At 42.0% G+C, this 17,842-nt stretch overlaps 1 protein-coding gene across 1 annotated transcript in view; it reads left to right on the plus strand.

The window, feature by feature from the left end:
• The first annotated feature begins 606 nt into the window (after nt 1-606).
• The window catches only part of NRDE2 (NRDE-2, necessary for RNA interference, domain containing), a 45,698-nt gene continuing 28,462 nt past the window's right edge, over nt 607-17,842 (plus strand). Inside the window, exons 1-2 of the mRNA XM_021679816.1 lie at nt 607-744; nt 16,876-16,984. Of these exons, the coding sequence (XP_021535491.1) occupies nt 681-744; nt 16,876-16,984 (173 nt within the window). The 5' untranslated portion in view covers nt 607-680. The remainder of the gene's footprint in view (nt 745-16,875; nt 16,985-17,842) is intronic.

The raw sequence follows: 17,842 nt of genomic DNA on the forward strand, positions 1-17,842 counted from the left end.
TTTACTTTATTTGAGAGAGAGCACATGTGCATAAGCAGGGGAAGCAGTTGAGGGAGAAGAGGCTCCCCGCTGAGCAAGGAGCCCGATGCGATGCGGGGCTCGGTCCCCAGGACCCCAGCCCAAGGTAGATGCTTAACCAACTGAGCCACCCAGGCGCCTCAATGAAGTTCCGTCATCTCATGGCTTTGAGTTCCATCTGCAGTCACAACTCACATAATAGCTAACTTTTCTCAAGTGCTTCCCATGGGCCAGGCACAGCGACAACTAAGTAAGCACCTTACTTAACAACGCTCATTTAATCTTAGGGACATTTTGCAAAAGAGGAAACTGAAGCTTGAAGAGCTTGATTACTTTGACCCAGTTAGTGATAGTGTGAGTTCAGGGGTTGAACTAGGATCCCAGCTCCTGCTCCTTTCACCTTTGAACAATTCCACTTCGAGGTCTCTCCATTTTCCTAGCTCTCAAAGAAGCCTTCCGATACCAATTACACGGAAGTGGCTCCGTCCCTCTCCTCCCCTCCCCTCGTCGCCCCGCCCAGTCCCCCGGTCAAGCCCTAGGGAGCTCTGGGGTTAAAAAAAACCACACTTCCCAGAGTGCACCGCGAGCGCGAAGGCCTCACTACCGGCGTCCGCTCGCCGCCGCCATTTCTGTCGAGGGGAACGGCAGTGCGGCCTGTGATCATGGCGCTGTTCCCGGCCTTTGCCGGTATTGGTGACGCTCCCAACAGCGGCAGCGCCAGGAAAGGTAAGCACACAGAGGGGATGAAGAAGGCACTCGGCGGGCATACGACGGAGTTTCTCGCTCCTAGGTCTCGGCCCTTGCCTTGGATTTGTTTATCCATTTGTATCCCAGAGTTCTCCGCGGCGCTGCAAAGACTTCTGGGAAGGGAAGCCCCCTGGTCTCATCCTGGCTTAAGTTAAGAGTTGTAGAGCAATGGATGGAGAAAGAGAGACCGAGGAGAGGCCATGGGGCTGGGGCTTCCATATTGTCATGCTGTTAGGCCCCATTCTTGCTCGGAGCCTCAGTTACTGCACGTGTGAAACGGAGATGCTAGTACTCCACATCGCAAGGAGATTCCTGATGCATATGCTGGGTGTTGTTACTACATCTTTCGTCCTTTCCCATTTTACTTATTTCTGGACCGCTCAGTGGGTTCATAGCTTTTGGCAGACCTAGAGCTAGGGATTAGGATCCAAAGCCTAACTGAACGCAGTTTCTCTCCAGAGGAACACAGATGCTGGGAATCAGAACTGTTTATTGAGGGTCTCCAGGTGATGGCATTACATACTCTATTTAGCCTTAAACATACTCAGGAGATGTGCATTATTAAAAATTGAGACAGGGAATTGTCATTTAAAGTAATTAATCCTAGATCATGCACTTATGTGGCAGAGTCCCATTGTGTCTGACACCTCTTTTATATTCTCTGATATAGTTCCTACACTTCTATTTTGGTAATGCTCTTCATAATTTTGAGTAATCTGTTATATAATCAGTGTAAGTTTTGGCTGTTTCCTTACTACCTACAGCCTATTGACAAGTCCTTAAAACAGGCAGAGTGAAAATCCTCTAGGAACTCAGCTGCCTCAGTCTTTATACTTTGTTAAGGGCAAAAGGTCCTGGAAAGCTTGCTTCCAAAATTCCTTAGACTTAGGCTATCCCTAACCCTCTCCCAACTTGAAAGTATAAGGGGCCACTCCTCATGACCCCAGTGCTGCTCTTTCTGCCCAAGGGTCCTGTCCCTGTGCTTTAATAAAAGCACCTTTTTGCACCAAAGGCGTCTCAAGAATTCTTTCTTGGCCCTCAGCTTCGGATCCTAATGTCTTCCCTACATCAATAGGTATTTTTTAAAAAAGTAGCAGAAAAAGTAAGATGTTATAGATGTCACAGGTGAACTACAGGAATACTGACTTCTGATGGGAGGTTCAAAGAAGGTTTATTTAGGAGATAACTTTGGCGATGGGTCTTCAAGAGGGTAGGATTTGGACAGATGGAGATAGTGGAAGGGCATTCCAGAGCCTTCAAAGCCATGCAGGAAGGAAATCGTGTGACCTCTGCAGAAAGTTGCAAATAGTCCTGTTTGTCTGAAAATATAGAGGCAAAAAGGGGAAGCCTTGGGAAATATGGTTGGGACTGGTGGTGAGGGAGGGTAGTGACTTGAGTAACAGGCCAGGGGCTTATCCTTTATTTGGGGAGGGTGAAATGGAAAATTTACAGGGGAGTGTCACCCTTGTCATTTATCTTAACCAGTATTTATCAGACATTTTCTGGGTATTCAATGGCAGGGTAATGTTTGTAGAAGAGCTTTTTATGAAGCACTGTCTTTTTAAAAATTTAAACATTATCACTCCGTGAAATTAACTGTAATTCTTTAATATCATCTAGTATCCAGTCAATGTTCAAATTTTCCAAATTGTCTAAAAAATGACCTCTTAATGCTGCTTCAGAAAGTCAAGATCCCAAAAGGATCCAACATTGTATTTTGTGGCTATATCTCTTAGGTCTCTTTTTAATATGAAATAGTTTCTCCTTCCCCTCCATTTTCCCTTGTGATATATTTGTTGAGGAAAATGGGTCATTTGTCCTATAGACATTTCCCACCAGATCCTCCTGGTGACATTTAGCGTGCTTCTCTATCCCAGTATTTCCTGTGAGCTGGCGATTAGATCTAGAGAGTTAGTTAGATTCAGGTATAATTTTTTAAATTGGAGATACCTCATTAGGGTATTTGCTGTTGACTTAAGTCAGGAGGATGTGCTGTCTAATTTTCTCTTCTTTTAGAAATGTTAAGATTGATCAGTGATTTCATGGACAATCCTGACTCATCCATCAGTCTTTCACCTGATGATCTTTGCAGCCATTTATGATTATTGCTTAGATGCATTATTTCATTGGAGTCACAAAATGGTTGTTTTCTAATTTTAACTTTCCTCCTATATTAGCATCACTTATTATAAACTTTCTGTCAACACTATTGGGATACCCTGAAATAGAATTCAGGCAAGACAGACAGGATGAATGGTTGATTCTTTCCCTTTGTCACTGTTCAGAGAATGAGTTGGGGTTCCTGCAACTTTTAGAGGTCTCCCTCTTCGTTATAAACTCTCGAATTTTTAACACTTGTATTTCAATCCATTGCAGATACTGTTTTTCTAATGCTCAAATCATCCCATCTGTGGCTATTGGGAGTCTAATTAAGTTTGGTGTGTGTCTTTTTGACATGACCCAGATGTCGTCATTGCTTCCTTGCCTTCTGGCCTAAAAGATGCCCAGAGCTCATCACTTACATGTTCCATTAGGACCTGGAATTGGCTGTTTCTCTAAAAACCATGGGTTTTTTTTTTTAGTGGAAAATGGTATGGGAAGGTTAAAACCACACATTGGTGTCAGGAGTGCTAATTGCACTGGGTCGTCATTACTTCTAGACATTTTGAGTGGTCAAAACCAGGAAGAGAAAAATACATCATGAATTCACCTTGATATTTCCAGGCCAAATTTAAGATTGTGAGATTACTTAATTTCTTTTTGTAATTTCTTTTGTAATTTATATGTACATTTATGATTTAATGTTTATATTTCTTTCCTCCTGAAATATAATTTTCCTCTGAAAATCTTAGTTCCTGGGGCACCTGGCTAGCTCGGTGGGTGGATCGTGTGACTCTTGATCTTGGGGTTGTGAGTTTGAGTCCCATGGTGGGTGTGCAGATTACTTAAAAATAAAATCTTAAAAAAAAGAAAACTTAGTTATTAATGCGACCAGAACAATTGTGTATATGTTCAAAATAACAATAGTAACATGATTAATACTAAATAGTTTAATATTTCTTTGTGGTTCTTTTGGTCCTTAGGACGTATCCTGCAGCAGACGTGTAGTCGAATGACTGTTTTAAAGTCACTTGAAATAGTTCTCTGAGTGGTTTTGTCACCAGTTTGACATATAGTTAGTATATTTGTTTTAATTTTTAGGGATTGCTTTTTTCTTCTTTTTGAATTGATCCTGTTTTATAGTGTTGTGAAACATTTGCATGGTCCTAAGGTTGAAATTGTAAACCAGGTATATTCAGAGGAAAAAAAGCCTTTCATTTCTCTTCCTCAGCCTGTTACTTTCCTTACTCTGTGGGTTAGAATTTTAATTAGTCGGGCTCCTGGGTGGCTCAGTCATTGGGCATCTGCCTTCGGTTCAGGTCATGGTCTCAGGGTCCTGGGATCGAGTCCCACATCGGGCTCCTTGCTTGGCAGGAAGCCTGCTTCTCCCTCTCCCACTCCCCCTGCTTGTGTTCCCTCTCTCGCTGTTTCTCTGTCAAATAAATAAAATCTTAAAAAAAAAAAAATTTTAATTAGTCATTGAGATCCTTCCATTTTTTTCTCCCTTAATACGAGTAACTACATTTCTTTCTCTTTCTTAAATGCATACTGTTCTGCATTTTATTTTATTTTTTAAATTTACTTCTTTATTTTACAGAGAGTGAGAGAGAGCTTGAGCAAGCAGGGGGATGGGCAGAGGGAGAGAGAATCCTGAAGCAGACTCCCCTCTGAGCACAGAGCCTGATGCAGGTCTTGATCTCAGGACCCTGAGACCATGACCTGAGCCGAAGTCAAGTCGGACACTTAACTGACTGAACCACCTAGGCAACCCACTGTTCTGCATTTTATTTATTTTTAAAAGACATTTATTTTAGAGCGAGAGTGCAAGGTGGGGGAGGGCAGAGGGAGAGGGAGAATTTTTTTTTTTAAGATTTTATTTATTAGAGAGAGAGAATGAGTGCAAGCTTGATCAGGGAAGGGGTAGAGGAACAAGCAGATTCCCCACTGAGTGAGGAGCTGGATGGAGGGCTCAATCCTAGGACGCTGAGATCACGACCTGAGCTGAAGTCGGATGCTTAACCGACTAAGCCACCCAGGTGTCCCAGAGAGAGATAATCTAAGCAGACTCGCCACTGAGTGCAGAGCCTGACAGGGCTTGATCTCATGACCCTGAGATCACGACCTGAGCTAAAATCAAAAGTTGGACACTCAACTGACTGAGCCACCCAGGCTCCCCACCTGTTTTTCGTTTTAGTTGAAATCCCAGAGATCACTCTACAGCTTGTGCATTCTACAGTATGAGATCTTCCTCATTTCTTTTGACTGATACACAGAACTCCATCATGGGATGTCATATGGTTTATTCAGACTGTTCCCTATTAAGAACATTTAGACTGTTTCCATTCTTCTGCTGTTATAAATAGAAGCACTGTACATTTTTTTTTTTAGTTGACACACGATGTTACATTAGTTTCAGGTGGACAACATAGTGATTCCATCACTTTATACCTTATGCTCTGCTCACTGCAAGTGTAGCCACACACCACTGTTACAGTATCTTTGACTCTATTCCCTATGCTGTGCCTCTTATTCCTGGGATTTATTCACTCCATAACTGGAAGCCTGCATCTCCCACTCCCCTTCACCCATTTTGCCCATTTCCCGGCAACCCCTCAGTTCTTTGTATTTATAAATGATTCTGCTTTTTATTCAGTTGTTTTGTAGATTCTACATCTAAGTGAAATCATGTGGTATTTTTGTTTCTCTGACTTCACTTAGCGTAATACCCTTTTAGATCCATTTACGTTATAAATGGCAAGATCTCACCCTTTTTAATGACTGAGTAATATTCCACATTATTTATATTTTTATATACATATCACATCTTTTTTACTGATTCGTCTATTGATGGACACTGGGGTTGCTTCCATGTCTTGGCTATTGTAAATAATGCTGCAGGAAAATAGGGGTGCATATATCTTTTCGATTTTGTTGGAATTATTGGATCATATGGTATTTCTGTTTTTAATCTTTTGAGGAATCTCCATACTGTTTTCCACAGCTGCTGCACCAGTTTATATTTCCAGTAACAGTGCACAAATGTTCCTTTTTTCTCCACATCCTCACCAACACTTGTTATTTCTTGCCTTTTTTGATTTTAGCCATTCTGACCGGTGTGAGGTGATATCACTGTGGTTTTGATTTACCTTTCCCTGATGATGAGTGATGTTGAGCATCTTTTCGTGTGTCTGGTGGCCACTTGGATGTCTTTGGAAAGATGTCTGTTCACGTCCTTGCCCATTTTTGTACTTCTTGCCTTATACTGTAAAACGTAAAAATGTAAGATTGTTAATAGTAGTGCAGAATTTCAATTAAAAAAAAAAAACTAAACTGCAGGACAGGACAGACAGGCAATACCCAATGAGTGACCCCACTCTGCTCCTTGCTCTGAAGGTACTGTTAAGCATTAGGACAGGATTTAAGTAGCCATCCCATTCAGTAAGAGGTTTGAGGGGGGGGGAATTTATCAACAGTCATTCTTTCAACAAACAGGTATGTAGTGCTTCCATTGTGTTAGAAGTAGCCGAGAGCCTCCAGTGTCTGATCCCTCCTATTCTCAAGTTTTTCTTCTGTACGTACCATCAGACTATAAAGATTTTATACTCCAAAACATTGTTGCTCAGGTGCTGAATATTTGGACAGAGTTGGGAAGGAAGATGGCATATCAGTGCATTTAATCCTCATAACAACATATAAGGCAGGGGTATTATCCATATTTGGGAAAGAAACTAAACTCATTATTTTTTTTTCTCTAAAACCTGCTCTTCTTCCTGGGTCCACGTATTGGAAAATGGCACCACCATTCCCCCCAAGCCAAAACTTAGACACATACTCTGACTTCTCCTCCTCCCCTCACCCCCCATTCAGTTCTTCATCCCGTCCTTCCAAATAACTCTTGCCATCTCTGGAAGTTTGTACCTCTTAATCCCTTCCATGTATTTTGCCCATCCCCCCCCCGCTCCCCCCTCTGCAGCCATCAGTTTGTGCTCTGTATTTATAGATCTGATTCTGTTTTGTGTGTTCATTGGTTTTTAGATTCCACATATAAGTGGAATTGTGGTGTTTGTCTTTTTCTGACTTATTTAATGTAATACCTTCTAGGTTCATCTGTGTTGTTGCAAATGGCAAGATCTCACTTTTTTATGGCTTAGTAATATTCCCTAGAGAATATCTGTGTGTGTGTGTGTGTGTGTGTGTGTGTGTGCGCGTGCGCGCACGCGTGCTCCTGCACACGCATGTGTGCATGTATACACACACTGCACCTTTTTTTTTTTTTTAGGTTTTTTTTACTTTTTTGACAGAGAGAGAGAGAGAGCACGAGCAGGGAGGAGAGAGAAAAGCAGACTCCCTGCTAAGCAGGGAGCCTGACGTGGGGCTCGATCCCAGGACCCTGGGATCATGACCTGAGCCGAAGGCAGATGCTTAACTGACTGAGCCACCCAGGAGCCCCACACACTACATCTTTACTCATCCACTGATGGACGTTTCAGTGCTTTCATATCTTGGCTATTGTAAATAATGCTCCAGTGAATATAGAGGTGCATAAATCTTTTCGCATTAGTGTTTTCATTTTCTTAGGATAAATGACCAGAAGTGGGATTGCTGGATCATACAGTATTTATATTTTTAATTTTTTGAGGAACCTCCATACTGTTTTCCACAGTGGCTGCATCAGTTTGCATTCCTACCAACAGGGTTGTTTTTTTTTCCTCCACATCCTAGCCAACACTTCTTGTCTTTTTGATTTTACTTATTCCTACAGGCATGAGGTGATAGCTCATTGTGGTTTCGATTTGCATTTCCCCATTGGTGAGTGGTGTTGAGCATCTTTTCAACGTGTCTGTTGGCCCTCTGGATGTCTTTGGAAAAATGTCTGCTTAGGTCCTCTGCCCAGTTTTTAATTGGATTGTTTTATGGGTATTGAGTTGTATGAATTCTTTATATATTTTGGGTATTAACAGCTTATTAATTATATCATTTGCACATATCTTCTCCCATTACAGTAGGTTGCCTTTTTGGTTTTTTAATGGTTTCCTTTGCTGTGCAAAAGGTTTTTAGTTTAATGTAGTGCCAGTTGTTTATTTTTGCTTTTGTTCCCCGTGCCTGACAAGACAGGTCCAAAAAAATATTGCTAAGACCGATGTCCAAGAGTTTAGTACCTATGTTTTCTTTTAGGTACTTTATGGTTTCAGTTCTTACATTTAAGTGTTTAACCCATTTTGAATTTATTTTTGTGTATGGTGTGAGACAATGGCCCAGTTTCATGCTTTTGTGTGTAGCTATCCAGTTATCACAACACCATTTATTGAAGAGATTGTTCCTCATCAAATATTCTTGGCTCCTTTGTTATAGAGTAAATGACCATATAAATGTGGATTTATTTCTAGGCTCTCTATTCTGTCTCATTGATCTGTGTGTCTATTTTTGTGCCAGTACCATACTATTTTGATTATTATAGCTTTGAAGTATAATTTGAAATCTGGGAGTGTGATACTTCCATCTTTGTTTTTCTTTCTCAAGATTGCTTTGGCTGTTCAGGGGCTTTTGTGGTTTCATACAAATTTTAGGATTATTTTGTTCTAGTTATGTGAAAAATGCCTTTGGTATTTTGATAGGGATTGCACTGGATCTTGTAGATTGCTTTGGGTAGTATGGACATTTTAACAATATTCTTCTAGTACATGAGCATAGTATATTTTTTATACCATTTATTTGTGTCATCTTCGGTTTCTTTCATCAATGTATTAAAACCCCAAAGTTTTTGGAGTGCTGGTCTTTCACTTCCTTGGTTAAATTTCTTCCTAGGTATCTTACTCTTTTTGATGCAGTTGTAGATGGGATTGTTTTCTTAATTTTTCTGATAGTTTGTAATTAGTGTATAGAAACACATCAGGTTTCTGTATATTAATTTTGTGTCCTGCAACTTTATTGAATTCATTTATTCTAAAAGTTTTTTGTGGAGTCATTAGGGTTTTCTGTATATGGTATCATGTCATCTCCAAATAGTGACAGTTTTACTTCTTCCTTACTAATTTGGATGCCTTTTATTTCTTGTCTGGTTGCCGTGGCTAGGAATTCTAGTACTGTGTTGAATAAAAGTGGCAAGAGTGGGCATCCTTGGCTTACTCCTGATCTTAGAGAAAGGGCTTTCAGTTTTTCACCAGTGAGTATAATACTGGCTGTGCGTTTGGCCTATATGGCCTTTATTATGTTCAGGTATATTCTCTTTATACCCACTTTGCTGGGAGTTTTTTATCATGAATGGATATTGAACATTGTCAGATGCTTTTTCTGCATCTATTGAGGTGGTATGATTTTTATCCTTTATTTTGTTAATGTGTATCACGTTGATTGATTTGTGGATTATGAACCAAACCTGGAATAAATCTCACCTGATCATGGTGAGGGATCCTTTTAATGTACCGTTGAATTCAGTTTGCTCATTTTTTGTTGAGCCAGTTAACTCTTCAATTCATTAGCTTACCCCTGTTCTCACGGCCACTTCCCAGTTTTAGCTATCATCACCCCCTGGATTGACAACAGTCTCCTAAAGAGTCTCCCTGTCTTCAGTCCTACCTTCACTCCCTGAACCACTCTCCACACTGTAGGCGGAATGTTAAAGTGCATTTATTTAAAAACACCATGTGCCATTCACTGGTGAAAATGCTTTACAAATATTAACTCATTGAATTGTAACCCTATGAAGTTGGTACTATTTATCTGCATTTTTTTAAATTTATTTTTTTTAAGATTTTATATATTTATTTATTTGAAAGAGAGAGAGAGAGAGCGAGAGAGAGAGCAGGAGCAGGGTAAGAGGGAGAAGTAGGCTCCCCGCCGAGCCAGGAGCCCGATGCGGGGCTCGATCCCAGGACCCCGGGACCATGACCTGAGCCAAAGGCAGACGCCCAAGCGACTGAGCCACCTGGGTGCCCCTTTATCTGCATTTTTAAGGAGGAGGAAATGGAGTCACAGAGCCAGTAAGTAACCTGTGTGTGGTCACGTGGCTGGTTGGCCTCAGAACCAGGATCTGAGCTCAGGCATTCCAGCTTCAGAACGCGTGCTCTTGAATACTACTCCTTGCTGCTGATCTTTAGAATCCTAGATCTGACTCTGTCCCTCTTGTTCAGAGCTGTTGAGTGTCTTGTCCATTGCTTTTAGGGTAAGCCCAAACTCTGACATCTTTGTAAGGCCCCCAACCTCTCCAGCTTCATTGTGCTCCTACTTGTTCTTCCTCCCAGTGGTCCAGACATCAAGCTTCCTGCTGTTTTCCAGAGCCCTGCTTTCCCACTTTCAAGCCTTTGTACCAGCCGTTTCTTCTGCTGGTAGGAGCAGATTAGCCTCACTCCTCGTCCTTCAGGTCTTAACCGAGCTGTTCTCCCAGGCAGCTTCCTCTGACCCATACCTAGTTTGGATGATGTGCTCTCATTATACCCTGTGCGTTTTCTGTATCTTGATGTTTGTCACGTTGCGTGTAAGTGACTGCAAGGGTGTCCATGCCCTAGGGTCAGGTTGGGTTTGTCTTGGTTGCTGTGTGTTCCTACCTCCTAGAACAGTGCCTGGCTTTCAGTAAGAGGAAAACAAAAACCAAAAAACAAAAACATGCTGAGTGAAAGAAAAGAAAGAGACTCAGAGATTAAGTATTTTGTTAAGAGTTGCACAACCAGTAACGATAAAGCCAGTATTTGAACACAGGTCCTTCTGGCTCTGAAACTTGTGTTATAAATCACACTGTGATATTAGAATCTTGGGGTTTGGACTGTTTAAACATTACTTTTGGGATCCCTGGGTCTCTTCAAATTGTAGGTTAACTCCGTAGAAAGTCTGACTTTGGCTGGGTACTCTGTAATCACCATCTTAAAAGCAGTTCTTGGCCACGTTGGCTGGTGCTTTCTGTTCAAATGTTTGTGCGTTCAGTTTCCTGGTCAGGAAATAAGGATTTCGATCAAAATGAAGAGCTTGGCTCACTCTTATTAAAGGAACAATCCAGGCGCCTGAGTGGCTCAGTTGGTTAAGCGACTGCCTTCGGCTCAGGTCATGATCCTGGAGTCCCAGGATCGAGTCCCGCATCGGGCTCCCTGCTTAGCAGGGAGTCTGCTTCTCCCTCTGACCCTCCCCCCTCTCATGTGCTCTTTCTCTCTCATTCTCTCTCTCAAATAAATAAATAAAATCTTAAAAAAAAAAAAAAGAACAATCCCCTTCCCTAATACATATGCTAATTGATTACACTCAACCTTGGAAATGTCTTTTGAATTATTCCTGGAGGGGTGGTGCTCACTGGAGTTCACAGAAACCAGTAATCAGTGCTATTTTGTTATAATAGTAATGGGGAAGGGGTGAACTGGGGTATCTTATCCAGCTGTGATTAAAAAAAAATTTTTTTTTTAAATTTAAAACAATTTATGGTGATTTCTTCAGCCCTCTATCCAGTGGAATTGAATTAGAGCATTTTCACTAGCGTTGGGGAAATAGCATGATATAATAAACTTATCATAAAAAGCATGTCAACTTTGGGGTGATTCATTATATAATTTTCAGTAAAATTACACATGCTGTGGCTCTTCCAGATACCTACCTGATTTTTATCAGGCGGTAGTTCTAAAGTGATTTTCTGCCTGATAGTTCTACCCTTTTTTTCTTAGGGGGGGGGGGGGGGGGGTGTGGGTGTGGGTGTGTGTGTGTGTGTGTGTGTGGTTTTCTGCCTGATATTTCTACCCTTTTTTTCTTAGGGGTGTGTGTGTGTGTGGTTTTTTTCTTTTTGGGTGGGTGTGTGTGTGTGTGTGTGTGTGTGTGTGTGTGTGTGTAGCAGAGTGCTGATTTCCAGGCAGGTTCAACCTATGCTTATTTACTAACCTGCAGGGACAAAAGGTTTGTCAGCCAGTCAGCTTCTCTATCCAAACCAAACCCTAGGCATGTTGTATCCTGCTCGTCCTCTCTATGCTGTGTTATGTCCTGCTTGGTATTGACACAATGAGCTAAATACATACTTGATTTCTATCAAAGGAATTTGTAAATCATGTGAGGATGTAGGTAGAGGAAAAAAAAAACCTTTGCAGTCTGAATAATAAAGTATCTTTTAATCTCAACTTCCTCCAGGATTCCATGTAACCAAAATTTAATTTAATAATCTTACATGTATTACGTGAACAGTTAAGGTTATGATTAAGTATAAATACCACATGAGCAGAGACCTGGCCTGCCTTATTCACACTGTACCCCCAAAGCCTGGGATGTGCCTGGGCACATAGTAGGTATTCAATACTTTATTCTTTAATGGTCAAATCTCCATTTACAGTGAAGAATTAAAATAGTCGTACTTTATACCTAGATAATGGCATGCTTTTGATGATCTCAGGGTCCTTCAGTTCAGTAAATTAGGTGCTGGGGATACAAAAATATGAAGATATGGCTCAGATCCTCAGTCATTTTATTTATTCAACAAATATTTATTGATTCCAGTTACTTTGTGCCAAGGCACTGTGCTAGGGGTTGGGATTACAGGAGCGAGTAGTCATAACCTCTGCCCTCATGTTGCATTTAGTTTAGAAAGAAAAGAATAGGAGGAGGGTAGGTGAGCTGGAAACTTGGATGCAAGAATTGTAAACCAATTTGCTGTATTTGTTTGGCTGGCAAAATATTTTGTTTGTCTTTTTCTTTTTTCCATTCTCATTCCCTACAGTGTCAGAGTAATTACTAATCTGGTCCCTGTAAGGATTTGAGTTGTTGACCTTTGCCTTAGAATAAAGTAGGAAGACTGCCATGCAAATAATGAGATTATAATGTGAAAATTGCCACACTAGCCCCATGTACCAGTTGCAGGGAGATTTCAGGAAAACCAGCGCCTTAGTTGAGGGAATGAAGAGTAGCACCATGGTGTGGTGGAGAGACCGGATGGAGGAGCGCAGATCCAGTTTCAGGTGTGTGCCCACAGCCGTGACTGGACTTCTTTGGGCCTCCTGCTTTTGATTCGTAGATGAGGAGGTGGGATCCCAGCTCTGCCCTGGAGAGCCTTCTCAGAACTGCTCCCTCCCTCCAGACCCCTAGGAGCAACCCTACTTTTGCTGTTCTGCATGCTGGGCTTCTCTGAAACATTTTGTTTGAGCAGTGTTTTCTTTGGCTTAAAAGAGTTTTAAAATCTCTAGATGATCTCCGAAATTCCTGCATGCCTAACATCCAGTGATGATTACTTCTAACGTTTCATGTTCACTGCTCATGCGCTACCAGGCAAAAAAAAAAAGCAACAGTGGTAACTTCTTGTCAGGTGCAAATACCCTTTGCTCTGACAAAAGGTCATTTGATTGAGATGAAGGTCACAGAGAAGGTCAGTGATGATTTGGGTTAGAACCCCAACAGTTTTGGTTCTGTATACACTACCCTTTTTCCACAGTGGTCTCATATGGCAAAGTCTTAATTGCTCCCTTAAAAGCCCTTTTTCTTGTACTTTCTGAAGGACTCCTGAGAGTCACGCACTTTCTGTTGTTTTGACATCTGGGTTTCTTTACATTTCCTCCAAGCTGTCCTCACTGTCTAGAATATTTATGGAAAGATATACTGGAATCGTTTGAGAGCATCTTTCCTTGCATATTGTTCCATCTTTTCTCACTTTTCCTCTGTTCATGAGAAAATCCAATTATTGTGGAAATGATCATGATCTCTGAGCAACAGGAACTATTTTTTTTTTTTTTAAGATTTTATTTATTTATTCATGAGAGACAGAGAGAGAGACAGAGGCAGAGGGAGAAGCAGGCTCCCCGCGGAGCAGGGAGCCTGATGCAGGACTCGATCCCAGGACCCTGGGATCATGACCTGAGCCAAAGGCAGACGCTTAACCGACTGAGCCACCCAGGCGTCCCCAGGAACTGTTTTCACAATACCTCTTGCCAGGAAAGGGAACCAGTCTCAGAAAGAGAAAGACAATAGAAGAAAGATTGCCTGGACAATTATTTAGCACTCACTGGGTATGACCTTACAAATTATTTAATTCCTTTGAGCCTCAGTCTCCTCTTCTATACAGTGGAGATGATCATGTGTCCCATAGTGGGTTGTTTTGGTGCTTAAAAGGGGTAAGGATATAAAGTGCTTTACCTGGTGTTTGGCCTACAGTAGGCACTTAATGAGTTAGGATCCCTCTCTTCCTTCCCCCCCCCCTTTTTTTTAAGATTTTATTTATTTATTTGAGAGAGAGAAAGCACGTGTGTATGTGTGTGTGCTGCATGCGCTCTAGAGTGAGGTGGGGGTTGGGGGGAGGGGCAGAGGGACAGGGAGAGAGAATCTCAAGCAGATTCCCTGCTGAGCATTGGGCTCCATCCCATGACTCTGAGATCAAGACCTGAGCCAAAATCAAGAGTTGGACACTCAGCTGACTGAGCCACCCACGCACCCCTCCCTTTTCTTTTAATGTACCTTTCCTCCCTCCCTCCCCTCTTTTCCACAGATATTTATTAAACTCCTCCTGACGCACTGCCAGGCATTGCTAATGGATACAACAGTGAGTCAAACAAAGTACCTGTCATCAAGGAGCACACATTTCAGCATCTACTCCTCAGTAAGATGCAGTAATCACCAGGGACTAGAAGACAGAACATATAAAGCACTCTTCCAGCACAACACTAAAAAGGCAACCCAATTAAAAAATGGGCAAAGGATTTGACTATTACTGTTCAAATATGAATGGCCAATAAACACACGAAAAGATGCTTCACGTCATTAGTCACCAGGGAAATGGAAAAGCGCAATGAGGAGAGACATCACACCCAGTAGGATAACTATAACCTAAAACACAGACAGTAGAAATCAGATTTGGAGAAATCAGAGAATCTGTATACAGTTATTGGGAATGTAAAGTGGTGCAGCCAATTTGGAAAACAGTCTGGCATTTCCTTAAAATGCTAAATATGAGTTACCACATGACCCAGCATTTCTCCTGGATATCTAGCCAAGAGCAGTGAAAACATATGTCCATATAAAAACTTATACATGAACATTCACAGAGCATTGTTCATAATAACCAAAATGACGCCCAGGTGTCCATCAGCCGATGAATGGACAAAATGTGGGATATCCATAAAATGGAATATTATTTGGCAATAAAAAGGAATGGAGCATGGATACATGCTACAGCACGGATGAACCTTGGACACATTACGCCGAGTAAAAGAAGCCAGTTACAAAGGACTGTATTGTATGATCTCATTTGTATTCAGTGTCCCAGACTGGCAAATCTGTAGAGACAGATTAGTGGTTGCCTGGGGTGGAAGAGCCAGAGATGAGTGAAGGTAACTGCTAATAGCTTTGGGGTTTCTATCTTTTTTTTTCTTTTTAGTAAGATTTTATTTATTTATTTGACAGACAGCGAGAGAAGGAACACAAGCAGGGGGAGTGGGAGAGGGAGAAGCAGGCCTCCCGCTGAGCAGGGAGCCCAATGTGGGTCGATCCCAGGACCCTGGGATCATGACCTGAGCTGAAGGCAGATGCTTAACGACTGAGCCACCCAGGCACCCCTCTTGGGGTTTCTTTTTGGGATGATGAAAATGCCCAAATTATTTTACGGTGATAGTTGTACAATTCTTTTTTTTTTTTTAAGTAAATTATGTGCCCAACATGGGGCTTGAACTCACGACTCCGTGATCAGGAGTTGCATACTCCACCGACTTCATACTCCACAGCCAGCCAGGCGCCCTGTTACAATTCTAAATATACTAAAAACCATGGGTTGTACATTTTAAATGGCTGAACCTTATGGTTTATAGATTATATCCCAGTATAGCTGTTAAGAAGTGCACGGAGCGCCTGGGTGGCTCAGATGGTTAAACGTCTGCCTTCAGCTCAGGTCATGATCCCAGAGTCCTGGGATCGAGCCCCACGTCAGGCTCCTGGCTTAGTGGGGAGCCTGCTTCTCCCTCTCCCTCTCCCCCTGCTCATGTTCTCGCTCTGTCTATCTCTGTGTCTCAAATGAATAAATAAAATCTTAAAAAAAAAAGTGCAGTTACCCTTCTGTCTCCTAACTTCATGTCACTGGTGCTCTGGCTTCATCCTAGAACAAAACAGGACAACCTCTAAACCCTTCCTGGGGCCCCCTTGCTGCCACCATTCACCATGGCTTTTTCCTTTCCTTCACAGTTAAGACTCCTAAAAGGTTAGGAAATAAGTAATTTAGAAAAAGTTCATTCCAGAGGAGTTAGAAATTAATGGATAGGGCGTCTGGGTGGCTCAGTTGGTTAAGAGACTGCCTTCGGCTCAGGTCATGATCCTGGAGTCCCTGGATCGAGTCCCGCATCGGGCTCCCTGCTCAGCAGGGAGCCTGCTTCTCCCTCTGACCCTCCCCCCTCTCATGTGCTCTCTCTCTGTCATTCTCTCTCTCAAATAAATAAATAAAATCTTTAAAAAAAAATTAATGGATAAGCAGAAGGAGGAAAAATTTTGGACATTTAATCTCACCACCCAGAGATAATCATTATTAACATTTTGTGTCATTTTAGCGTTAGCAAAGTTGACACCTCATGTTTTTATTTTCAAAGAAGAGTACTGCTGTAAGGAAAGGCTAATGTTAAGTTACTAAGAACGGAATATTTTTTGAAGAAAAATGTCTAATCTTCTGTAACGATATTAAACATGGAGGGCTTTTGTGCATGATTTGATTTTTAAGCTTTTCGGAATTGTGTGTGTCAAATTTGAGGTCATTCAATCCTAGTGCTTTGGAAACAATTCCTGCTCCTTAGGGTGTGATGGAATCGTGAAGCCATGTTGCTTTTTAAGCCACACTTGTTGCGTGGCTTTTGCTTAAGCTGCAGTCTGATTGCACAAGAGGATTTCAGTCTTAAATATTTTAGAGTGTGAGAAAGCCCCATGCCCTATGAAATAAAAATCTCATGGATTCCCTTTGGCTTCTTTGGACTCTCTGGCTGACACTGGCTGTGAATTAGGATGTCAGCTGATAAGATGGATTTCCTGCTTTCGAAATCACATTGAACCGATTTCATTGATCTTTTTTTTCCCCCTTTGCTTGTGCAGAATTAGATTGGCTGAGCAACCCGAGCTTTTGTGTTGGAGCCGTAAGCTCTCTGAGCCAACAACCTGAAGAGGCTGCCGCTCTGGTTTCTGAAGGGTCACCGCTGACGAGGTAGCTTTTCTGGAAGATGATTTTTAGTTTTTGTCTGTGTGTTGTCTATTGCTGGGTTCGAATAATGCCCCTTAGAAAACCCTGTGATAAAAGAGCGAATTGCAACTCTTCTTTCTACTCAAACTAATGAGGTGCTCTTTGTTGTCCCTTACCTCACGCATAGATTATTCCTCCTTTCCCCCGTGCACTTGGTAATGGGAAGTGTGTGATAGTGCGCTAATAACGAGGCCGCGAGGGAAACGGCACCGTGTGATTGTTGAGTCACTTGACTAACCTTGTCAGTAACCTTTAGAATATTATAACCCTGATGTTCCCTCAGTTGCATTTTCACCATTTTTGGAAAAACAGAAGCTGGTGTGATATAACATCAGATAAAATCTCATGAAAACTTTGAGGACAGCAGAATGGCGCACATCTGTACCAAGCTTTGAAAGAAATTATGGTAGAGCATCGAACTGAGAAGTGAGCCCTCTTGCATTTGTGGACTAGGTGGTCTCATTAAGATGAGGAGCCCTGAGAAGGCAGTCCTCCGAAAGTGCAGGAAACCTTTGGAAATGGACACTGGTTGGTGGCTGAGAGAGAGTTGTCTGTAGATATTTCAGTAATGCAGAAGGGCTCATCATAACCTTTAAAAACAAGGACCAGAATTAAACCTTTTTTTTTTTTTTTGTCATTAAGGACATGCTGCCCTAATATGTAGGACTGAAAATAAACCCTTGGGCGCCTGGGTGGCTCAGTTGGTTAAGCGACTGCCTTCAGCTCAGGTCATGATCCTGGAGTCCCGGGATCGAGTCCCGCATCGGGCTCCCTGCTCAGCAGGGAGTCTGCTTCTCCCTCTGACCCTCCCCCCTCTCATGT

The sequence above is a fragment of the Neomonachus schauinslandi genome, chromosome 9, assembly GCF_002201575.2.
Source record: "Neomonachus schauinslandi chromosome 9, ASM220157v2, whole genome shotgun sequence".
NCBI lineage: Eukaryota > Metazoa > Chordata > Mammalia > Carnivora > Phocidae > Neomonachus > Neomonachus schauinslandi.